Source organism: Schistocerca americana, chromosome 7 (assembly GCF_021461395.2).
Source record: "Schistocerca americana isolate TAMUIC-IGC-003095 chromosome 7, iqSchAmer2.1, whole genome shotgun sequence".
In the NCBI taxonomy this organism is placed as follows: domain Eukaryota; kingdom Metazoa; phylum Arthropoda; class Insecta; order Orthoptera; family Acrididae; genus Schistocerca; species Schistocerca americana.
Genome location: NC_060125.1, coordinates 424,583,900 through 424,606,431, shown reverse-complemented (window position 1 = coordinate 424,606,431; position 22,532 = coordinate 424,583,900). Strand labels below are relative to the sequence as shown.

Sequence of the window (22,532 nt, the reverse complement as noted above, 5' to 3'; positions counted from 1 at the left end):
CTGAAAGACTAGCTGTTCATCTGTTATGCAGCTCGCTCCTGGATGAAACCTTTGCCTGCAATTGCTTTTGAATAGTTCCCACATATTGCCAAAAGCTGTCATATTATCATCTTGGCTCCTGGCTTGTCCAGTGCAGCTATTGTTGAATCTTACAGCTCTCCTTATTTCTTCAAATCTGTTTATAGAAGAAGTTGCCATATAAACAGGGTTGCCAGAAGAGTCGTGAAATAATTCGCTTATAGGAACATCCCACCTTCTGTCACCGCCAGCTAGTAGGAGAATTCCAAAAAATGCATTCATTTCCCCATATGTGACATTACATAATGTTTGACCTTTTATAGCTGCTGAGCATCGTCCTTTCAGATTTGTGCAATGAACTATTCCATTCACAATATTATGTGTGATGAAGTAACTCCAAGTATCTTTTGGTATTTGTGTGTAACTTCCCCTAACAGGACCTGGAGAAATTCTCATTATATTATGCGTAAGCATTCCACTAGAAAGAGGTAGTGTTTTTCTACAGTGAGTCCCATCGCGCCCAATAAAAAAATTTACAGGCTGTTATGTACTTGCTACATTATTTGAATTTATTGGCAGCTGTCTGTTATCAGACCAGACATTTGTTGGTAAGCCCGCTTCATTTTTGTCGGAATATTCGTTACTACTTTCTTTAGATTTTGGGCTGTCCATCAAAGGTCTATATGCAGGATCCGTTTCATCTTCAGAAGCAATACTAGAGTCACATTCGTCCAACCATTCAGAAATAATCATTAAAGCGTTTGAATCATCTGCATTTATAGCAGAATTACGTTCTCTCTTTCGAGATATACTCGATGATTCCATACTGTAAGAAACGAACATTCCATGACTAGAGAGGGAGTCTAAATAATTACTTTGTCAGTGAAAGAGAGAAGAAAGGAAAACAAAGAGAATAACAAACACAATTACTTACATTATCTATGAGAAAGACTTCTTTCACATCTGAGGTCAACTTCTACAATGAGTAGTATGTCCATTATTGTTGTCGCTGGATTTTGACTCATACAACAACTGCAAGTATAAAAATATCCCAGGTACCAACATTCATAAACTGGAAGAAAAGCGCTCACTAACGCATTAGAATACATCAGGCCTGAAAGGCTCCCTTCATGCATTATGCACATACCATTAAGAAAACACTGATTTCATAAACTCTTTGCGACATTATAATACAACTTTATTGTGTTGCTTAGTCATAAACGTATTTTTAAGGATTACATGAAGTAAGGTCCAATTATATGTGATTTTAATATAACTAAATGGGTGATTAATTCACTCCCTAGCTTGAAAGGCCCCCATCATGGACCCAAGGGTTAAACATCCTACTGATTTCATTTCAAGCTGATTATAGTACCAAGTGGTGCTTGTTACTCAAATGTGTAATGAATATCTGAGGACGCTTGCATCTGTCCTGTGGCTTCATATCTGAAAATTGATTGAAAATACTGTATCTCAGTTTCAATGAAAGTTTCAGATACATATCATTGCATGTGAAAGTCATACCCCAAACCCAGTGTTCTAAAATATCAAAAATTCCAAGAAAATTTATTGCACTTACTGACAAGTATGGAATTTCTATTCAGAAAAATGAAACAACAGCTGGAAGGGAAACATCATTTGCTGAGTGTGATGCTCATTTGTCTGGCATAAGAAAACTTGGCCACTTGCCAGAAATCAATAAATTATCTTAAGGTACTTTTCTTTTGCTTGGAGAATCGGTGACCTTTTCCAGCAATGAGCAATTATAAAGGTGTTCAGAACACTTGATTCATAAAAATTTTCTGGCACTGGGCATTCCACAAAGATATGACCTGCCATTATGGCGCCTTGTGTGAACAGAGAAATATATGTTGCAAGCGTATTATTAAAATAAATGCAAACAGTTAAGTATTGAAAATGTACATCAGAATAATATAAGATGTAGATTCCACATCATGAAAATGAAAATTGTTTCATTAATTTATGTTTCTATTATCAAATTTTATGGTTTTTTGGTGCACGTATTGTAAAAAGCTAATTCATTTTTCTTCTTCAGGTATTTGACCCTTTTTTGGAAGCAAAATAAGGAAGTCTTCGTGGAATATTTGTAAAATGTCACAACGATAAAGAAATTCATAAAATAAAGATACTAAAACTCATACTCTAGCTCCATAAAAAGAGTGAGCACAGTGAAATGAGGTTAACTTTCAATGTTGGCAGACAAAACTACTTCCCCTCTCTTCCCCCACCCAACAATGTCACCTTCAAACGTTCTTCCTGACAATAGTTGATTCTGACATGTTCTTCTTTTTGTTGACGGTCTGTGCATGTGTATGTCCACTTCAGATGCTTTGTGGAATGTTACGATTTTTTTCCATTCCATGACATTCACTGTGAATTGTGGAGCACGGTAATGGTCTACATCACACCATTTGGCAAAAAATTCATACGAGAGAACACCATGGTAGGAAAAAAAGAATATTTTCTTCTTCACAATAAGAGAGGAACTGACTTAACAGCTACTGATAATACAAATAGCACTATACATGATTCAGTGAGAACCAGTACGAACAGATACAAAGGAAAGACATTTACATTGCTGAAAATCAATTTAAGCCTCACCATAAATGAACTACTTGAACTATAAGAGTATTGTAGAAGGACGAATCTTGGTGTTGTTTGCGTATCAGAACAATGGCAGACAATAACTAAAGTATACATTTTCATTCATCAGTCTTATGTAGCTGCAAGTTTCAAATGTAGGAAATAGAAACAAAACTGTGTTGCTCTACATGTTATCAGTGCTAGTCACAAAATCACGAAGTTGATGTAAGCCAGTCATGTTCTGATTTAGATTAAGAGTTCGGAGTTCAGTTATATAAATTTAACAATCTAGAATATGACAGGTACAAGTCTTTACAGGTTTCCAAAGGGGGTTGAAGAAATACTTTTCAAAAATTTTTGCATTATGATTACAAAGTATTAAAGACAAAAATAAACATTACTGTTTCTGGTGATGTTCGAACAGAAATCTCAGACTCTGAAAAGCCAGTGTCATGACGATTGTTTCAATATTCTCAGATTATTAAAGTTATTTTATATAAACAGAAGTGCTACGCACTAAAAAGCTTGCCTGGATAGTATTGTTGTTGATTTCCTAGTGTTATTTGTACCACCAGTCATGTACATGTATGGTTTTATGACCACAAACCTTTATTTTCACATTCTGTGTGTAATAGTCAGTTCAGACTATCAATTCAACCAAAAAGCAACATGTAGAGAGATGACTGATAGGAGAGAAATAAGAATGTGCATACATGCCCACTGTTAGACCAAGTAATGCAAAAGTTGACTTTTGTATGTAATGCAGATGAAAAAACTAATGTTGAAACTATGCCTGATTGATTAATTAGGGAATACATCAAGGTTTTGTTCTCCTTTTCTCCCTCTATGAAGGACTCATTTTAAATTTAAATCTAAAAGAAATTGTATGATTGTGATATTGGCAGTATTAGGGGACAACATTGTTACTACACATATATGTAAAAGTAACTGTTAATTTGGTATGCAATAGGTAGATTCAATTTATTATGCATATGTAAATTATAAAAGACTGTACAAAGTCCAACTCCCTCTCAGTGGGTTTCAAGAAGCATGGGAGTCTGTCACAAAATAACACTCTCATACACACAGACAATAATTATTGCTTGAACATAACAAATTAAATGTAGTATTTATTCTATTCCACCATTGGCTGATTAATAAAGCAACTGGTTTTCATGGATATATTAAAAATAAAACAGCCACGGATGCAAAGTTATTTTTATTTAAAAATAATGTGTTTTTCCATGGTTAGGAATCATCAGATTATGTAAAACTGTCATAGGAAGGCCACTGTTCTGGCTACCAAAACTCTGTCAGCCACAAACACATAAACCATCTGTATGAAAATCTGGTGGTCAGAATAACTAAAAGGATATGTGGGAACACTTGAACCATTGTGACAGCAAGTAGAGTACAGCTTCGAGCCACACCTACATATTGGCCTGGATACCAGCAGCGAAGTGATCTTACTGGCAGTGGCCCTCGCTCAGCTGTTTGGTGTGGCTATATGCTGTGCCCTACTTGCTGTCATAACAGTTCAAAGGTTCCTGCAGTTCCTTTTAGTTTTTGTGACGATCGGATTTTCACCCAGAGAGTTTTATGTGTATATGGCAAATGCAGAGCTTTGGTAGCTGGCACAATGAACTTCATTTGACAGTTTTACTTAATCTGATGATGCCTGCCCACGATGAAACCATTTATTTTTAAATAAAAATCATTTCGCTATTGCGATTGTTTTATTTTCAATATAAAAAATTAAATGAACTCTTTGTGCCTTCAGTGAAAGAATTTGGAAATTATGTCGCCTCAAGTGATACTTCTGCAAGTGACCAACTTGGTTAACGGTGGCTAGTAAGACAGAACAGTATCATACCTACAACAATTATAAATGCAGCCACAAAATTGTCCTGCTCCAAAAGTACAGGTAATTACTTGTTACCCATCTGCTTCACTGAGAAACCAATTAACTTGATTTGTGGACCTTCAGCACTTACATTTAACAAATACCTAAAGTTTAGAATTTTCTCTCACATAATAAACATTTCGAACATTATAATAACAATTTTGAAAATGCATGATAAGTATCTGTCCCAAAATTATTGTCAGTTTTCAGTATTTCCTGTGTTTTCCAAAATATTTTAAAATCCTGCTCTAAAATCAAAGAATGGTTGTTTTGCAACATATAATTTGTTTTCTAACAATCAGCCTGGTTACTGGTCAGGAAAAGGTGCCATCTCAGCATATCATGACATAATCATAACCACTGAAAATAAGGATAAGTCTCTGTTGTTTTATATGACTGTAATAAATCTTTTAATGGTAGTCTTTATATGCTATTATTTGAGAAAGATTCCATTTTATGGAAATCGTTGAGACCAACTCACTACAGGGCTCAGGTCATGAAGCATTCTTCATTATAGTGATTAAGCATTTCAACTTCATTTTGTGGTGTGCCCTCCAGATGACACAACTGTAGTTGCCACTCATTAACCTCCATCTGCCTTAGAACAATTTTCACAAGAAATTCTTGAGGAAGTAGTGAACCTCATTTTAACCCAAATAAGCGCCATCATCCTATGTTAGCGATGTCAGATATAGAAAATAAGACAACTAGACTTTCAGGATTATGTAGATTAGATTAGATTAATACTTGTTCCATAGATCACAAATACAACACTTCATAATTACGGTTAATAAAAGGTGTCTATGCTAGATATTACATTGCACAAATTATTACATGACACTTAATATTTTTAATTTTTTTGGTGGGGTTGGGGAAATTACCCACTTACTATATCGAAAAAATCGTCTAATGAGTGGAAGGAGTTGCCATTCAGAAATTCTTTTAATTTCCTTTTAAATGCTATATGGCTATCTGTCAGACTTTTGATTGAATTAAGTGACCAAAGACTTTAGTGGCTGCATAATTTAGCCCCTTCAGAGCCTAAGTTAGATTTAACCTTGAGTAGTGAAGATCATCCTTTCTCCTAGTGTTGTAGCCATGTACAGAGCTATTACTTTTGAATTCGTTCGGATTGTTAATAACAAATTTCATAAGTGAATATATGTATTGTGAGGCTACAGTGAAAATCCCTAGCTCTTTAAATAAGTTGTCTGCAGGATGATCTTGGATGAGCTCCAGCAATTATTCTGATTACATGCTTTTGTGCAATGAACATTCTTTTACTCAATGATGAGTTACCCCAGAATATGATGCCATATGAAAGCAGAGAATGAAAATAGGCGTGGTAAGATAATTTACTGAGATGTATATCACCAAAATTTGCAATGACTCTAATAGCGTAAGTAGCTGAACTCAAACATTTCAGCAGATCTTCAGTGTGTTTTTTTCCATTCAACCCCTCATCAATGTGTACACCAAGAAATTTTGAATATTCTACCTTAGCTACCGATTTCTGATCGAAGTCTATATTTATTAATGGTGTTATTCCATTTGCTGAGTGGAACTGTATATACTGTTTTGACAAAAAGTTTAATGACAACCCATTTGCAGAGAACCACTCAATGATTTTCTGAAAAACATCGTTTACAATTTCATCAGTTGATTCTTGTCTGTTGGGGGTGATAGCTATACTTGCATCATCAGCAAAAAGTACCAGCTTTGCACCTTCGTGAATATAAAATGACAAGTCATTAATATATATCAAGAACAGCAGAGGACCCGAGACCGAACCTTGCAGCACCCCACTCTTGATTGTTCCCCAGTTTGAGAAATCACCCGTTTTTTGCATATTATGTGAACTGCTTATTTCAACTTTCTGCACTCTTCTAGTTAGGTATGATTTAAACCATTTGAGCGCTGTCCTATTCATACCACAGTACTTGAGCTTATCTAGAAGTATTCCATGATTTACACAATCAACAGCCTTTGAGAGATCACAAAAAAAACCCAACAGGTGACTTCCGGTTACTCAGAGCATTTAATATTTCATTAGTGAAAGTATGTATAGCATTTTCCGTTGAAAACTTTCTCGAAACCAAACTGACATTTTGTTAAACTTTTATTTTTAATTGTTGAGTCATTAATTGAACACACAACTTTGGAGGGTAGTTTTGAATTACTGAATGGAGCTGTGTCATATACTGTAACAAGTTGAGCGCCATGATCAGAAAGGTCATTCTCAACAGGACAAGAATTTATCTTTTTAAACTTACCTTAGTCTATAAAAGTGTTAAGTATCAATGTACTGCTGTCCTTTACGACCCAAATAGGAAAGTCAATGACAGATGTCAAACTGACAGAACTGAGCAAGACTTCCAGGTCATTTTTCCTATTACACTCATTCAGTGAATCAAGAATGATGTCCCCACAAATAACAATTTGCTTTGCCCTATCTGACAGATAGCACAACAAGGCATCCAAGTTTTCCAGGAATAAATGAAAGTTTCCTGAAGGGGGCCTATATACTGTTACAATTATAAAAGAGCCCTCCTTCAGTTTAAGTTGACAGGCTCATGCTTCTATATGTTGCTCTAGACAAAACTTTTTTGTGTCTAAGCTTCTTTCACAGTGATAACTTTTGACATATATAGCAACTCCTCCTCTCACCTTATTCTCTCTACTCATATGTGCAGCTAGTTTATAACCACTGATACTTACCTTTTCCATATCAGACACAATGTGATGCTTAGACAGGCATAGTATATCTATTAAATTATCAGATTCAATGTCATCTAAACAAACCAGGAGCTCATCTACTTTATTCTTCAATCCCGAAATATTTTGGTGAAAAATGGTAACATTATTTTTTACTTTACTTTTGTGAGAATCTACTTTTTTCTTTCATCCACCAATATTTTGGTTAAATATGGTAACATTATTATTTACTTTACTGTTGTGAGAATCTTGTGAGTTTTGAACCTCTCTAGCACCTGCCTGCATGAACTTCTCATTGGACACTGATATACTATTATTCTAAAAAAGAGGTACATCCATGAGTACTGGTGTCCCCCCTTATGGATTTCACTAACAACCCTGCCAGTTTACACTTCCCTTTCCTATTGAGGTATAGGCCATGCCTTGTGAAATTCCCCTATCGGTAGCTTCGACAGGAACCGATCCAAAGTGTGACAGAGTGGCTGCCCTATGCAACTGATCCAACACCATATTTACCCTCCTGGCAGAGCGGTTCAACTGGGCCTGATCATTGGCATGGGTCGTTGCAGAGGCTATTTTCACCAGGTCACACTCAACACTGTAGCCCTGATCCCTATCAATACTGTTTCTCACTCCACCCACTCTCATCACATGATCCTGCTTTGGGAAACACTTGCGCAAGGAACCTATATCCTCTACCACCTGGCTAAGACAAGCACTTGGCTTGAAAAAGATTGTGACTTGGTACCTGCCACCTAATTTTTCCTCCAAAATCTGGCCCACAACTCTTCCATAGCTGCTACTTAGCAGCAGAACTTTCCTCTTACTTTCTACTTTTTTTGAAACAGTTGGTTTCCTAGTGAGATTCTGTGCATCTTAACTACATCTACTTATACTGGAGTCTCTTCCTTATTTAACTGTGGTAGCAAGGCAAATCTATTGGTTGTGCCAATTGGGAAACTGTCAGACCCTGTTCTATTTCTGTGGCCCCTGTTCCCAGCTACCACTTCCCACTGCCGTTTACCCTCCTTCCCCTTAACCTCTTCAGTTCCTCCCTCTCTCTGTCCAAATTAGCCTGAACGGCTCTAATTTTCTCCTCCTGTTCAGCTATAATCATATCTCTTGAGCAAACCCTGCCAAAGAATGAAAGAGTCTCGTTTGCTTCCCCAATTTCCACGCCGCTACAATTTCCCCAATGAAATCACCTGTCACAACAGCTGCACAAAACCCCTGAACTATCTTTCCTACTGCAGCTCACACACTTAGTATCCATGGTAGTTTGGAAATTAGAGATTTACTAAGTGATAACGATAATATATTAAACACAGATGTAAAAGGACACTAAATATGTTTTGGAAACTAATATGTAAGTAAACTATTAGCAAATGCACTTAAATTTGTGGTATAACGCCAAATATGCACATTCAAAAATTAGGCCTAAACAGCCGAATGTAACAAAAACGAACTTTTCGCGATTACTGGAACAATAAGCAAATAAAAGAAAAACCTTTAATGGTAAGCTTGAAAAGCACCCTAATGAACGTATTTAATTAGTTAAACTATAGCAAATGCACTTACAACTGCGCTATAACACTAAATATGCACACTCGAAAAATGAGACCTAAGCAGCAGTAAGTAAACAAACAAACTTTTCACGATTATTGAAACACTACGCAAATAAACGAAAAACTTTTAATGGTGAGCTTGAAGAGTACACTAAAGAACGTATTTAATTAGTTAAATTGACTCCTAATTGATCTGTGGAGAAAATATCAACGATATTTGCAAAAGAGCATCAAAGTTAACCAAACTTGTGTGGAAACCGAGAGATGTAGCTATTGTGAATATTTAAAGCTATATATTTTGATCTTATGCAGTCTCTTAAGTCATAAAAGGTGCTATTTGTATCTGGGATATGCTGAACATGCAACATAAAAGTTGAACAGGAAATAACGAGGGCTGACCAAATAGACCGCTAGCGACCTCTCTTTAAAGACCAATTCACACTAGCCATCAATGCACCGTCACGTAACAGCACAGTCACGTCAGTTTGTGTTCACACTCACTCCGTTTACATAGAGCTCCCAAACCCAGATTTCGTAAACCAATTTTCCAGTACCGCTTTTGGGTGGTCATGTAAATACTTCGAAATCGATCCTGGAAATCCGATTGTAGCTGTCGGCTTCCCAATCTCGTAATCAATTTTTGGTATCATGTAAACGCAACCGGTTTTGAAAAGTACTTGGGCTGACAGGTTTCGTCTTGTTTCTAAACATTTTCGTTCAATATGGACGGAGTGGCTTTTTGTGCAGTGAAGAGTAAGAAATACTGCAAAACTGTAATACGGATGTCAAAGCAAATATATTACAAGGAAAAGACAGTCATATCAGATAACAAAATAAAGACAATATGGGATATAGTGAAGGAGGAGACCGGTAGAACCAGACATGAAGAGGAACAAATAACATTAAGAGTAAATGATGCATTGGTGACAGATGTGTATAGGGTTGCAGAACTTTTTAACAAACATTTTATAACTGTTACTGAAAAGATGGGGTTGTCAGGTTCGGTAGATGCTGCTATGGATTACCTTAGACCAGACATTTCAAGTAACTTCCATAATATGAATTTGACCCTCACTACCCCAACAGAAATAATGTCCATCATAAAATCTTTAAAATCAAAAACATCTAGTGGGTATGATGAAATATCAACAAAGTTAATTAAAGAATGTGATTCTGAGCTAAGTAACATATTAAGCTATCTGTGTAACCAGTCGTTTATCAGTGGAATATTTCCCGAATGGCTGAAATATGCTGAAGTTAAGCCACTGTTTAAGAAGGGAGATAAAGAAATAGCATCAAATTTCCGTCCAATTTCACTGTTGCCAGCATTCTCAAAAATTTTCGAAAAAGTAATGTACAGTCGTCTTTATAACCATCTTATCTCAAATAACATACTGTCAAAGTCACAATTTGGATTTCTAAAAGGTTCTGATATTGAGAAGGCTATCTACACTTACAGTGAAAATGTACTTAATTCATTAGACAAAAAATTGCAGGCAACTGGTATATTTTGTGATCTGTCAAAGGCATTTGACTGTGTAAATCACAATATCCTTTTAAGTAAACTAGAATATTATAGTGTAACAGGAAATGCTGCAAAATGGTTCAAATCTTATATCTCTGGCAGGAAACAAAGGGTGTTATTAGGAAAGAGACATGTATCAAGCTATCAGGCATCATCCAACTGGGAACTAATTACATGTGGGGTCCCACAAGGTTCCATTTTGGGGCCCTTACTTTTTCTTGTGTATATCAATGACCTTTCATCAGTAACATTACCAGATGCCAAGTTTGTTTTGTTTGCTGATGATACAAACATTGCAATAAATAGCAAATCAAGTGTAGTCTTAGAAAGATCAGCCAATAAAATATTTGTAGACATCAATCACTGGTTCCTAGCCAATTCTTTGTCACTAAACTTTGAAAAAACACACTACATGCAGTTCAGAACTTGTAAGGGGTGTCCCAAGAGTATATGTCTAACATATGATGACAAGAAGATAGAAGAAGTGGACGGTGTTAAATTCTTGGGATTACAGCTTGATAATAAATTCAACTGGGAGGAGCACACCACAGAACTGCTGAAGCGTCTTAACAAATCTCTGTTTGCAATGCGAATTTTGTCAGACATAGGGGATATAAAAATGAAAAAGCTGGCATACTATGCTTACTTTCATTCCATAATGTCATATGGGATTATTTTCTGGGGTAATTCATCAAGCCAAGCTAAAGTTTTCCGGGCACAAAAACGTGCAGTAAGAATTATATGTGGTGTGAACTCAAGAACATCCTGCAGAAGCCTGTTTAGGGAACTAGGGATACTAACTAAAGCTTCCCAATATATTTATTCCTTAATGAAATTTGTCATTAAAAATATATCACTTTTTCAAACCAACAGCTCAATTCATGGAATCAATACTAGAAATAAGAATAATCTTCACAAGGATTTAAAGTCACTTAGTCTTGTACAAAAAGGTGTGCATTATTCAGGAACACACATTTTCAATAACTTGCCAGCAGCCATAAAAAGCTTAACAACCAATGAAATTCAGTTTAAGAGAAGCCTAAAGGATTTATTGGTGGCCAACTCCTTCTACTCCATTGATGAATTTCTGAGGAAAACCAACTGATTTGTATATAAGTACAACATAACTTCTGCACAATTTCAGTGCAGTAATGTGTTCACTGAAAATTTGTGTGTGTGTGTGTGTGTGTGTGTGTGTGTGTGTGTGTGTATGTAAGTATAATCTAACTTCTGCACCATTTCAGTGCAGTAATGTGTTCATTGTAAATAAGTATTACAGTAGTTGTATTACATGTTTCTTACCTTATAAATAAATATAAAACTTTTTTATTTTAAATTCAGTGCAATAGTATTTGTAAAATGACTCTTAGTGTTCATTAAAAAATGACGATCATTCCACTTGGGACCTGTGGAATGGTACATTAGCTTATTTGTTTTAGTTTAAATATTTGTCATGTATTGTTGTTTTTCTGACATGTTCCACATCCTGGAGGACCTCCTCACTACGGATCAATTGGAATGAAAGTAAATCTAATCTAATCTAATCTAAGTGGAAATATTAGACTGAAGCTGTTTACACCTCGTCTAATTGGGTTGTTTGGGGAAAGAGACCAAACTGCGAGGCCATGGGTCTCATCGGATTAGGGAAGGATGGGGCAGGAAGTCGGCCGTGCCCTTTCAAAGGAACCATACCAGCATTTGCCTGGAGCCTTTTGGGGAAATCACAGAAAACCTAAATCAGGATGGCCGGACGCGGGATTGAATTGTCGTCTTCCCAAATGCGAGTACAGTGTGCTGTCGTCTAACTGAAGAGAACTGGAGAGTGTGCTGGCTAAATCAGAAACTTTAACAGCTGTTTTCCAAGTGCCATATATAACTGGACTAGCAAATCTGCTTCAGATCTTAACATGTAAACACATCAGCGGAAAACGGTATTCAAAATTCGATTTTCGTCTTTCGGAAGATGTGTCACATGTAAATGTGGAAACCACAGTCTAACATAAAAGTCGCGACTCGCGACACTCACTGCTGTCAGCTGTGAAAGTTGTTAGCGTTTGACAGCTGGAGCGACACTAGCGTTCCAAGTGGCGAGAAAGGAGAACGTCAGATGCATCGTAAGCATAGTGTTTGTTTTGTATCCCTTTCGTACATGATTTAAAAAGTATTTCAATAACTTTTGCCTCCAAGACTTTGTATAGTATCAGAAGACAGATGTTTCTAAAAATGATTCTAAAATAAGTGCAAGTACAGATAAAAATCACGAATTCAGTAGCAAGCTACAACACATTCGTGAAGAAATACTCGTGACACTGGATAGAACTACAGCTTACTACGTTGATATCAAAAGAATATAAACACAAAGATTCACATATGAGAAGCACAGGGATGTACCCCTATGTGCAAAAGGGATCGACGCCCTCTGTTCCGTATGCCTACTGTGTTTTAGTCATTGTCGCCTGTTGCCACAAATACGATCTTCATCTTTATATTATTCGAAGTGGGACAAGCAACTGCCAAATAGTGGTAGAAATAAGCTGTCCGCATAAACCCCAAGTCCTCAAAGCCAATTTCAGTGCCAGAAGTGCTGCCATACGTTAAATTTGCCATTAGATACATTTCATACAATAACAGTTCACCAGTTTATCAGTATCAGAGAAATTCTGTACCTTTCGCATTAAAAGGTGGAATATATTGTTACTTACTCCACATTGTATTTGTATGCCTTCCACATACCTCTGAAGTATAAATCATTCTGACAAAACCTGTATGACTGAGCGCTGTAATATAATAAATTTAGAGCAAGCAGCTTATTTTCGTCTTTCCATCTTGCATTAAGTTTCTCCTTCAGTGGCGTGCAAATCTGGCTTAACAATGAGTCAAGGTCATCTGTTTTTTAAATATCAGGATCCTATAGTCTTCAAAATTTGTTTGTCCTTCTTCACTTGATCCTTTTGATACAGTTTCTGTTGCTGTCTGTACTTAAAATGATAGGCACTTTCCCTGTTCTGTAATAGTTTTGCACGTAATCTAGCGATCACACACTTTTGCAAGACACAAATAACTGCACTTAATATGACTACTTCATTGTCGAAGCAGATCTGTGATGACGATGCATATGAATCTGGCACTGATAGACAGAGAGTTGAACTGGCTGCTTTTGTGCCATAGGACTGTTTTACAGCTTTAGACAGATTTCGAACCTATGTGGCAGTTTCCTCTTCATTGTCAAGTGGAGTGGTTTATTTGGGTTGTTAAACAGTGTGGGTACTGCATTCCACACGAGTTTATTATTGTCTGCATTCATGAACCGGTTTGGTTCATGGCGAACAAAACTTAGCATTATTGTAAAGGAAAGCAGGATCTTTCTTCAGAAGATCTTCTCGTCTGCTCCTCACTAGCCATTGTATGTTCCTAAAACGAAACGTTAATCATTAATACACATGTAGTTTGCAAGCGAATACTGACAATACAGTTTAGTAACATGATGGTATATACATACCTCTCAGGATCCTCAAAAACCGAAAGAAAAAAAGACTGATCTGGTGTCTCCTTGTTGTTGTTGTTGCTACAATTTATTGCGCTGCACATTCTCCCGTTTGTAAAAACCATTGTACAAACCAAGCTAAACAGCTACTATTCGCTTTCCCTTTCACAATCTCGCCGAACTCAACAGTTTTACTTACTGGCTGCTTAGGGTGCTGCTGGCATAGTAGGCAACAAAATCGAGACAAAGTGTCGCAACTTTATGTTAGACTGTGGTAGTCACTATTCATCACGACATGGCATGTCGAGTCAGTTCAAGTCACGTGATCACAACTCGCATGGCTGTCCTCAGCTGTTTGTTTCACGGGAATTGCGATCTTCACAAGATGATTTTCAGTTGTTGTTACAGGTGAAGTGCACATTCACACTGCAGTAGTTTATGTATGTCGATGTTGGAATCCTCATTTGTAAGTGCTACAGAAGGGGAAATTCACACACTATCAAAAAGCTCGAGAAAAGGAATCTGTATATTTTAGAAAGTCGAAGCATCAATTTTTTCATTAGTTACATTAAATTGCGCCCAGAAATATCAAAAGGAACATTGTGTTACGAGCTGCCATCACATCCCTTGAAAAATTGGCTTGTTAAGATTAAGTTTAGTTGATACTCCAGTGCAAAGTTTTGTGCAATGTTCATGTCTCCCTCAATGCCGTTCCCTTCGAGAACTATAAGCTTTCTTTACATCTTGTATTTGGTTTTTAATAGTTCAAATGTCTTTTTTGTACACGAGTTAGCTAGTGAAACAACATAGATATTTGTCACTGATGCTTGAAAAACTGTTTCACACACAATATAAGCCTGCCCCAAACACATAGTTAAAAAACTTGCAGTGTCTGAAGGTTTCAGTACCCTTCATTATGGAACACTACAAATGCCTGACAACATACAAATTCCACGTACTAATAAATTTGATTCTACACGCAGTGCTTCTTTCACTGTAAGTTGCAGCCATAATGCAATCCATTTCATAGTAAAATATTAAATACTGTAACGGTATGTATAAAAAACTACTCTAGAAATATAATACAGGGCAATTCAGACTGCTGCCTAACTGCTTCAATTAATATTTCGTCATTTATTATAAATTTTAAGAAAAGAAATAACGAAACGAAACGATTTATAACAAGAATGAACATACTGTAAGAGACCATTTACTAACGGAACACTATCTAAAAGAAAAATTTATATTCCTAGACACAGATGGTAAAAACTGGTTATTATTCCTACAAAATATTTCTGAAAACTTCCATCTTCGGCTGTTTCTAGGTCGTTAGAATTTTTCACGTTGAATTGAAAAATTGGTTGGCAGAACATCGGTTTTATAATATAACATAATTACTGGATGTAAGTGGAACAAAAATGATATTTTAAAATGTGAAGGGATGTCTAAATGTGAACTAAAAATAAGGCAGTTCATGGCTTGAAATGATGGGCGGTTTTAGACGAGTCTATCGGGACGAATTCCTATGTTCAAATATGATAGTAAATAAAGATTTTTGATAATACGGAAGTTTTCAATGACTTTGTGCAGTTTAGTAACTACACCAATGACCTCCACAGTTCGTGTTACAACGAAGCGTTTGTGTCATGGAGGTAAAAATAGGCAAGGTTTGTGTGCTCTCTAGAACGGAGCATCACTGACAGCGATCTGAAGACATCTTTCTTGTGTCGGTCTTTGATAGTGTTTACAATTGCAGGACATGTGGGTGTAGTGTTTGTGTTTTGTGTACGATGGAGAAGCTAAGATTGAATAATGAGGTTTGACTGTGTTTTGTTGTAAATATAGAACTTTTTGTAGAAATATTTTTATCGTACTTGAATTGCAGCGGTAACTTTTATCACTTGCACTTTTTTCTGTAGATTACTGCGGTTTACAAAAGCGTATTGTGAACATATTTGTAAGTCTGTTTCCCAACCTCTCCTCCTCGTACGCACAAAATTCTTGTTACTATTGATTTTCTGCGATATAACAATTTTGTTTGCAGTGATTTGTATCGCGATTGTTTTTATTTGATTTATCGTTACCGGTCACAATGTATAAGTTTGCAGACAGTATTAATAGCAATCTCGGTGGCAGAAACATAGCTGCATAGTTATTCAGTTATAGCTAGATAAGATTTCAAACTGGTACAAACATTGGTAAGTTGCTTTTAATATACAGAAATGTAAAATTATGCGCGTCACAAAGCGACCGGACATGGTATTCATGACCATAATATCAGTGAGTGTTGAGTACGACAGTTCGTAGGGCTATGAAGTAAATTTTGGTAAAATTCATGTAATGGACCTCTGTTCCAATTTTCTTACTTTATGTACAAAACATGTTAATAACACTCATCAAAACACTCGGAAACTTGTCAATTACCTAATATAAATATCGTGAATTTGCGTACACGTATAAGACGCTGACGTCAAAATTAAGATAGGCTACAGGTCAGGCTGTTGCCGCAACCATGATTTGGCATTTACCACCCCTTAATAAATCATCACCTTTCAACCTTATCTAGACTTCATTCTCACACCACAACCAGTATTTTAGGGAGTCCAATGCCACTCTGGCCAAATAATCATATAGACTCAGTCATTGGTAATACTTGTTGCAAACTTTAATTCATTGGTAGAATACTAGGAAAATGCAATCAGTCAAAAAATAGATTAGTTACAAAATACTCTTGTGATCCAGGCTAGAATATTAAGTATATGGGACCCGTACAGAATTTGAGTAAACTCTATTATGGGTCAATCCATATGAAGTGGTCCAGTGATGGTTGCTTGACCAATTTTAAATATTTTAATTTTTTTTTTATATGTGATTGTCCCATATTTGAAAAGTGCAAAACAGTTTTTTTCAATAATTTATCTTGCACATTTACTGGATGGCAGCAATTTTTGTTTGTAGAAATGCAACAATTTTTCAGTCTGGAGACATTACTGAAAATTTGAATGTCTCTACACTGGTTAAGTTACAATATTCCAATTGACATGATTGTTTTTAGAAAAGTGTCCTCTACAACATTGTCTATTACACAAAATACCCTAAATTAAAAATAACCAGTCAAAATGATCTCCAAAGTTTGGTATCCAAATTTTCAAAAATCCACTTTTAGGCCGAAAAATAACAAACACATAGTGATTTATGAGAGTATGTTGTTTCCTGTAGTTAGATATTATACACTACTAGCATCATATAAAGCAAGAACACTTACAAATGTTTCCTTAATTTTTTATGAATTTTTGAAATTTGAAAATTTTTATTTTTTGTAAAGTTTGGGGTTAGTTATCTTAGGTTGGACTGAATATAAAAATATGATTTTTGCACACCTATATGATAGCAACATACTGTAAAAATTTCAACATTGATATCTAACTGTCAACAAAGATATAAATTTTTGAATATTGGGAGATAATTCACATTACTGTACAACTGATCTTATGGCTGTTGCCTACCATGTGTGATATTGGCTGGATATAATCAATTATTATTGAAGTAAGGCACTGAATTATATACAAAAAGTGGAAACATCATGAAATTAACATTTATATTATTTTGAAATACTTAAAATAAATATTTTCAATTAACATCCTTCGAGATGCGACTGTTCCTAAACCTGGTGGTGAATGTTGAGAACACTTATTTCTTCAGACAACTTCTGTGATATAGAATAAGACCTCCCAGTTGCTGTGGTAAGTTCAAGCACTGAAAGCTTCCTCAAAACATTTTTCCTTTTGTATCCAAACTTTGTCACTAATAGATTTTTTTGAATGATGATCTTCGGCCAACTTCATGAAACTGAATGCATAGTGCTAGCTGATTTTGCAGAAAATTTTACGTTTGTGATTCAGGATGCAATACAAGGGTACCACTGGGTCAATGATCAGGCAACAGTGCATCCATTTATTCTCTGCTTTAAAAATGAGAAAGATGAAGTTTGCAGTTCTTCAATTTGCATTCTAAGTGACTACTTGGAGCACATCACTTTGGCTGTAAATGTGTTCAAAAGTATGTAATAAATTACATAAAAGAAAATTTTCCCAACATTGAGAAGGTGATATACTTTTCAGATGGAAGTGGTAGTCAGTATAAGAACAAAAAGACTTTTTCAGATCTGTGCAGCCACAAAGTTGACTTTGGGCTGTAGGCTGAATGGCACTTTTTTGCGTCTTGCCATAGTAAAAATGCATGTGATGGAGTAGGAGGTACAACAAAACATGAAGTAAGTACAGCCAGCCTACAAAGTCGAATCACAGACCAAATTCTCACAGTACAGGACATGTATGTCTTTTGCAAGGATAATATTAATTTTAGTGATTTTTCACAGTTGGATTCATTTTCTGATCAAGAAAGAAGTGCTTCTGCATATGAAAACAACACTTCAAACCAGATTTCAAAACTGTATAGCAATTAAAGGAACAATGCATTTCCACAAATTCCTTGGCATTGCAGAAAACTTTGTTCGGTGCTATGTAACACCTGAAATCAATATTTATGAGGATCATTGTATGAGTGAAATTACATCTCTTGTCTTTAATGTTGAAAGACGTAGTGGCATGTGTGTATGATGGGCAGTGGTGGCTTGCAGAGGTTGAAAGAGTGAGTTTGGAAAACAATGATGTTTTTGTGCATTTTTACCACCTGCTGGCCCAAGAACATCATTCAAGAAATCTACTAGTGACAAAGTTTGGTGCCAATGAAAAATATTTTAAGGAAACTTCCAGTGCTTGAGCTTACCACAGCAACTGGGAGGTCTTATTCTATGTCACAGAAGCTGTCTGAAGAAATAGTGTTCTCAACATTCACCACCAGGTTTAGAAACAGTCGCACTTCGAAGGGTTTTATTTGAAAATATTTATTTTAAGATGTCAAAATAATATAAATGTTAATTTCAGTGATGTTTCCACTTTTTGTATATAATTCAGTACCTTACTTAAATAATAATTGATTATATCTCACCACTATCACACATGATAGGTAACAGCCATAAGATCAGTTGTACAGTTATCAGTGAATTATCTCCTCATTTTCAAAAATTCATATCTTTGTTGAGCCAGATATCAGTGTTAAAATTTTTACAGTATGTTGCTATCATATAGGCGTACAAACTGTGCAAAAATCATATTCTTATATTCATATAAAAATAAACATGAGGTGGCTTACCAAACGAAAGCGCTGGCAGGTCGATACACACACAAACAAACACAAACATACACACAAAATTCTAGCTTTCGCAACCAACGGTTGCTTCATCAGGTAAGAGGGAAAGATGAAAGGATGTGGGTTTTAAGGGAGAGGGTAAGGAGTCATTCCAATCCCGGGAGCGGAAAGACTTACCTTAGGGGGAAAAAAGGACAGGTATACACTCGCACACACACACACATATCCATCCACACATACAGACACAGGCAGACATATTTAAAGACAAAGAGTTTGGGCAGAGATGTCAGTCGAGGTGGAAGTGTAGAGGCAAAGAAGTTGTTGAAAGACAGGTGAGGTATGAGTGGCGGCAACTTGAAATTAGCGGAGATTGAGGCCTGGCGGATAACGAGAAGAGAGGATATACTGAAGGGCAAGTTCCCATCTCCGGAGTTCGGATAGGTTGGTGTTGGTGGGGAGTACCCAGATAACCCGGACGGTGTAACACTGTGCCAAGATGTGCTGGCTGTGCACCAAGGCATGTTTAGCCACAGGGTGATCCTCATTACCAACAAACACTGTCTGCCTGTGTCCATTCATGCGAATGGACAGTTTGTTGGGGGATTCTGGGTTTGAGGGGATGAGGAAGTGGCTCTGGTGATTTGCTTCTGTACCAGGTCGTGAGGGTAGTTGCGGGATGCAAAAGCTGTTGTCAGGTTGTTGGTGTAATGATTCAGGGATTCCGGACTGGAGCAGTTCGTTTGCCACGAAGACCTAGGCTGTAGGGAAGGGACCGTTTGATGTGGAATGGGTGGCAGCTGTCATAATGGAGGTACTGTTGCTTGTTGGTGGGTTTGATGTGGACGGACGTGTGAAGTTGGCCATTGGACAGGTGGAGGTCAACGTCAAGGAAAGTGGCATGGGAATTGGAGTAGGACCAGGTGAATCTGATGGAACCAAAGGAGTTGAGGTTGGAGAGGAAATTCTGGAGTTCTTCTTCACTGTGAGTCCAGATCATGAAGATGTCATCAATAAATCTGTACCAAACTTTGGGTTGGCAGACCTGGGTAACCAAGAAGGCTTCCTCTAAGCGACCCATGAATAGGTTGGCATACGAGGGGGCCATCCTGGTACCCATGGCTGTTCCCTTTAATTGTTGGTATGTCTGGCCTTCAAAAGTGAAGAAGTTGTGGGTCAGGATGAAGCTGGCTAAGGTAATGAGGAAAGAGGTTTTAGGTAGGGTGGCAGGTGATCGCCGTGAAAGGAAATGCTCCATCGCAGCGAGGCCCTGGACGTGCGGAATATTTGTGTATAAGGAAGTGGCATCAATGGTTACAAGGATGGTTTCCGGGGGTAACAGATTGGGTAAGGATTCCAGGCGTTCAAGGAAGTGGTTGGTGTCTTTGATGAAGGATGGGAGACTGCATGTAATGGGTTGAAGGTGTTGATCTACGTAGGCAGAGATACGTTCTGTGGGGGCTTGGTAACCAGCTACAATGGAGCGGCCGGGATGATTGGGTTTGTGGATTTTAGGAAGAAGGTAGAAGGTAGGGGTGCGGGGTGTCGGTCCGGTCAGGAGGTTGATGGAGTCAGGTGAAAGGTTTTGCAGGGGGTCTAAGGTTCTGAGGATTCCTTGAAGCTCCGCCTGGACATCGGGAATGGGGTTACCTTGGCAAACTTTGTATGTGGTGTTGTCTGAAAGCAGTCCCTCAGCCACATACTCCCAACGATCAAGTACCACGGTCGTGGAACCCTTGTCCGCCGGAAGAATGACGATGGATCGGTCAGCCTTCAGATCACGGATAGCCTGGGCTTCAGCAGTGGTGCCACCTCAAAAAACTATCCAATCTCCTGGTTTCCCACCTCCGGAAAGCCAACTCACTCACCCTTCACAACCTTTCCAGCAAACCTCAACCTCCTCTCATTGCACACAAACCCAATCTCTCCCATCTACTCAATCTCCCACTTCCAGCTCCACTCCCGCCAAAACCTCAAAATTCCGATCAACACAATCTGGAACCACAACACCCTAATTCAGTAGTTAACCTTTCCAGCAAACCTCTCTCCCAATCTGAAACCTCTGTCCTATCCAAAGGCCTCACCTTCAGTCCCACTCCCAGATTCAACCAAACAGCCCTCGTCAAAGATTTACTGTCCTACACCCGTACTCTCTGCTGGAAATATCACTTTGCCACGAAGAAAAATGATCCTAATCCTACTCCTAATGATCCAACTCCCCAAGACACCATCCAAATTGAACCCTGCCTGGAACAGTTCCGTCCTCCGTCACAGCGGGATCCACCTCCTCTTCCTCAAAATCACCCTCTCCAAACCTTCCAGGAATTTCTGACTTCCAGCCTTGCATCTCAATCCTTCTTAAAAAACCTTAATCCTACACCCAACATCACCACTGCTGAAGCCCAGGCTATCCGTGATCTGAAGGCTGACTGATCCATCGTCATTCTTCCGGCGGACAAGGGTTCCACGACCGTGGTACTTGATTGTCGGGAGTATGTGGCTGAGGGACTGCGTCAGCTTTCAGACAACACCACATACAAAGTTTGCCAAGGTAACCCCATTCCCGATGTCCAGGCGGAGCTTCAAGGAATCCTCAGAACCTTAGGCCCCCTGCAAAACCTTTCACCTGACTCCATCAACCTCCTGACCGGACCGACACCCCGCACCCCTACCTTCTACCTTCTTCCTAAAATCCACAAACCCAATCATCCCGGCCGCTCCATTGTAGCTGGTTACCAAGCCCCCACAGAACGTATCTCTGCCTACGTAGATCAACACCTTCAACCCATTACATGCAGTCTCCCATCCTTCATCAAAGACACCAACCACTTCCTTGAACGCCTGGAATCCTTACCCAATCTGTTACCCCCGGAAACCATCCTTGTAACCATTGATGCCACTTCCTTATACACAAATATTCCGCACGTCCAGGGCCTCGCTGCGATGGAGCATTTCCTTTCACGGCGATCACCTGCCACCCTACCTAAAACCTCTTTCCTCATTACCTTAGCCAGCTTCATCCTGACCCACAACTTCTTCACTTTTGAAGGCCAGACATACCAACAATTAAAGGGAACAGCCATGGGTACCAGGATGGCCCCCTCGTATGCCAACCTATTCATGGGTCGCTTAGAGGAAGCCTTCTTGGTTACCCAGGTCTGCCAACCCAAAGTTTGGTACAGATTTATTGATGACATCTTCATGATCTGGACTCACAGTGAAGAAGAACTCCAGAATTTCCTCTCCAACCTCAACTCCTTTGGTTCCATCAGATTCACCTGGTCCTACTCCAATTCCCATGCCACTTTCCTTGACGTTGACCTCCACCTGTCCAATGGCCAACTTCACACGTCCGTCCACATCAAACCCACCAACAAGCAACAGTACCTCCATTATGACAGCTGCCACCCATTCCACATCAAACGGTCCCTTCCCTACAGCCTAGGTCTTCGTGGCAAACGAACTGCTCCAGTCCGGAATCCCTGAATCATTACACCAACAACCTGACAA

The 22,532-nt window shown here is 38.0% G+C and overlaps 1 protein-coding gene across 1 annotated transcript in view; it reads left to right on the top strand.

Annotated features, from left to right (window-relative positions):
* The first annotated feature begins 15,538 nt into the window (after positions 1–15,538).
* Positions 15,539–22,532, top strand: part of LOC124622351 (serum response factor-binding protein 1) — a 33,294-nt gene continuing 26,300 nt past the window's right edge. Inside the window, exon 1 of the mRNA XM_047148027.1 lies at positions 15,539–15,631. Within this exon, the coding sequence (XP_047003983.1) occupies positions 15,605–15,631 (27 nt within the window). The 5' untranslated portion in view covers positions 15,539–15,604. The remainder of the gene's footprint in view (positions 15,632–22,532) is intronic.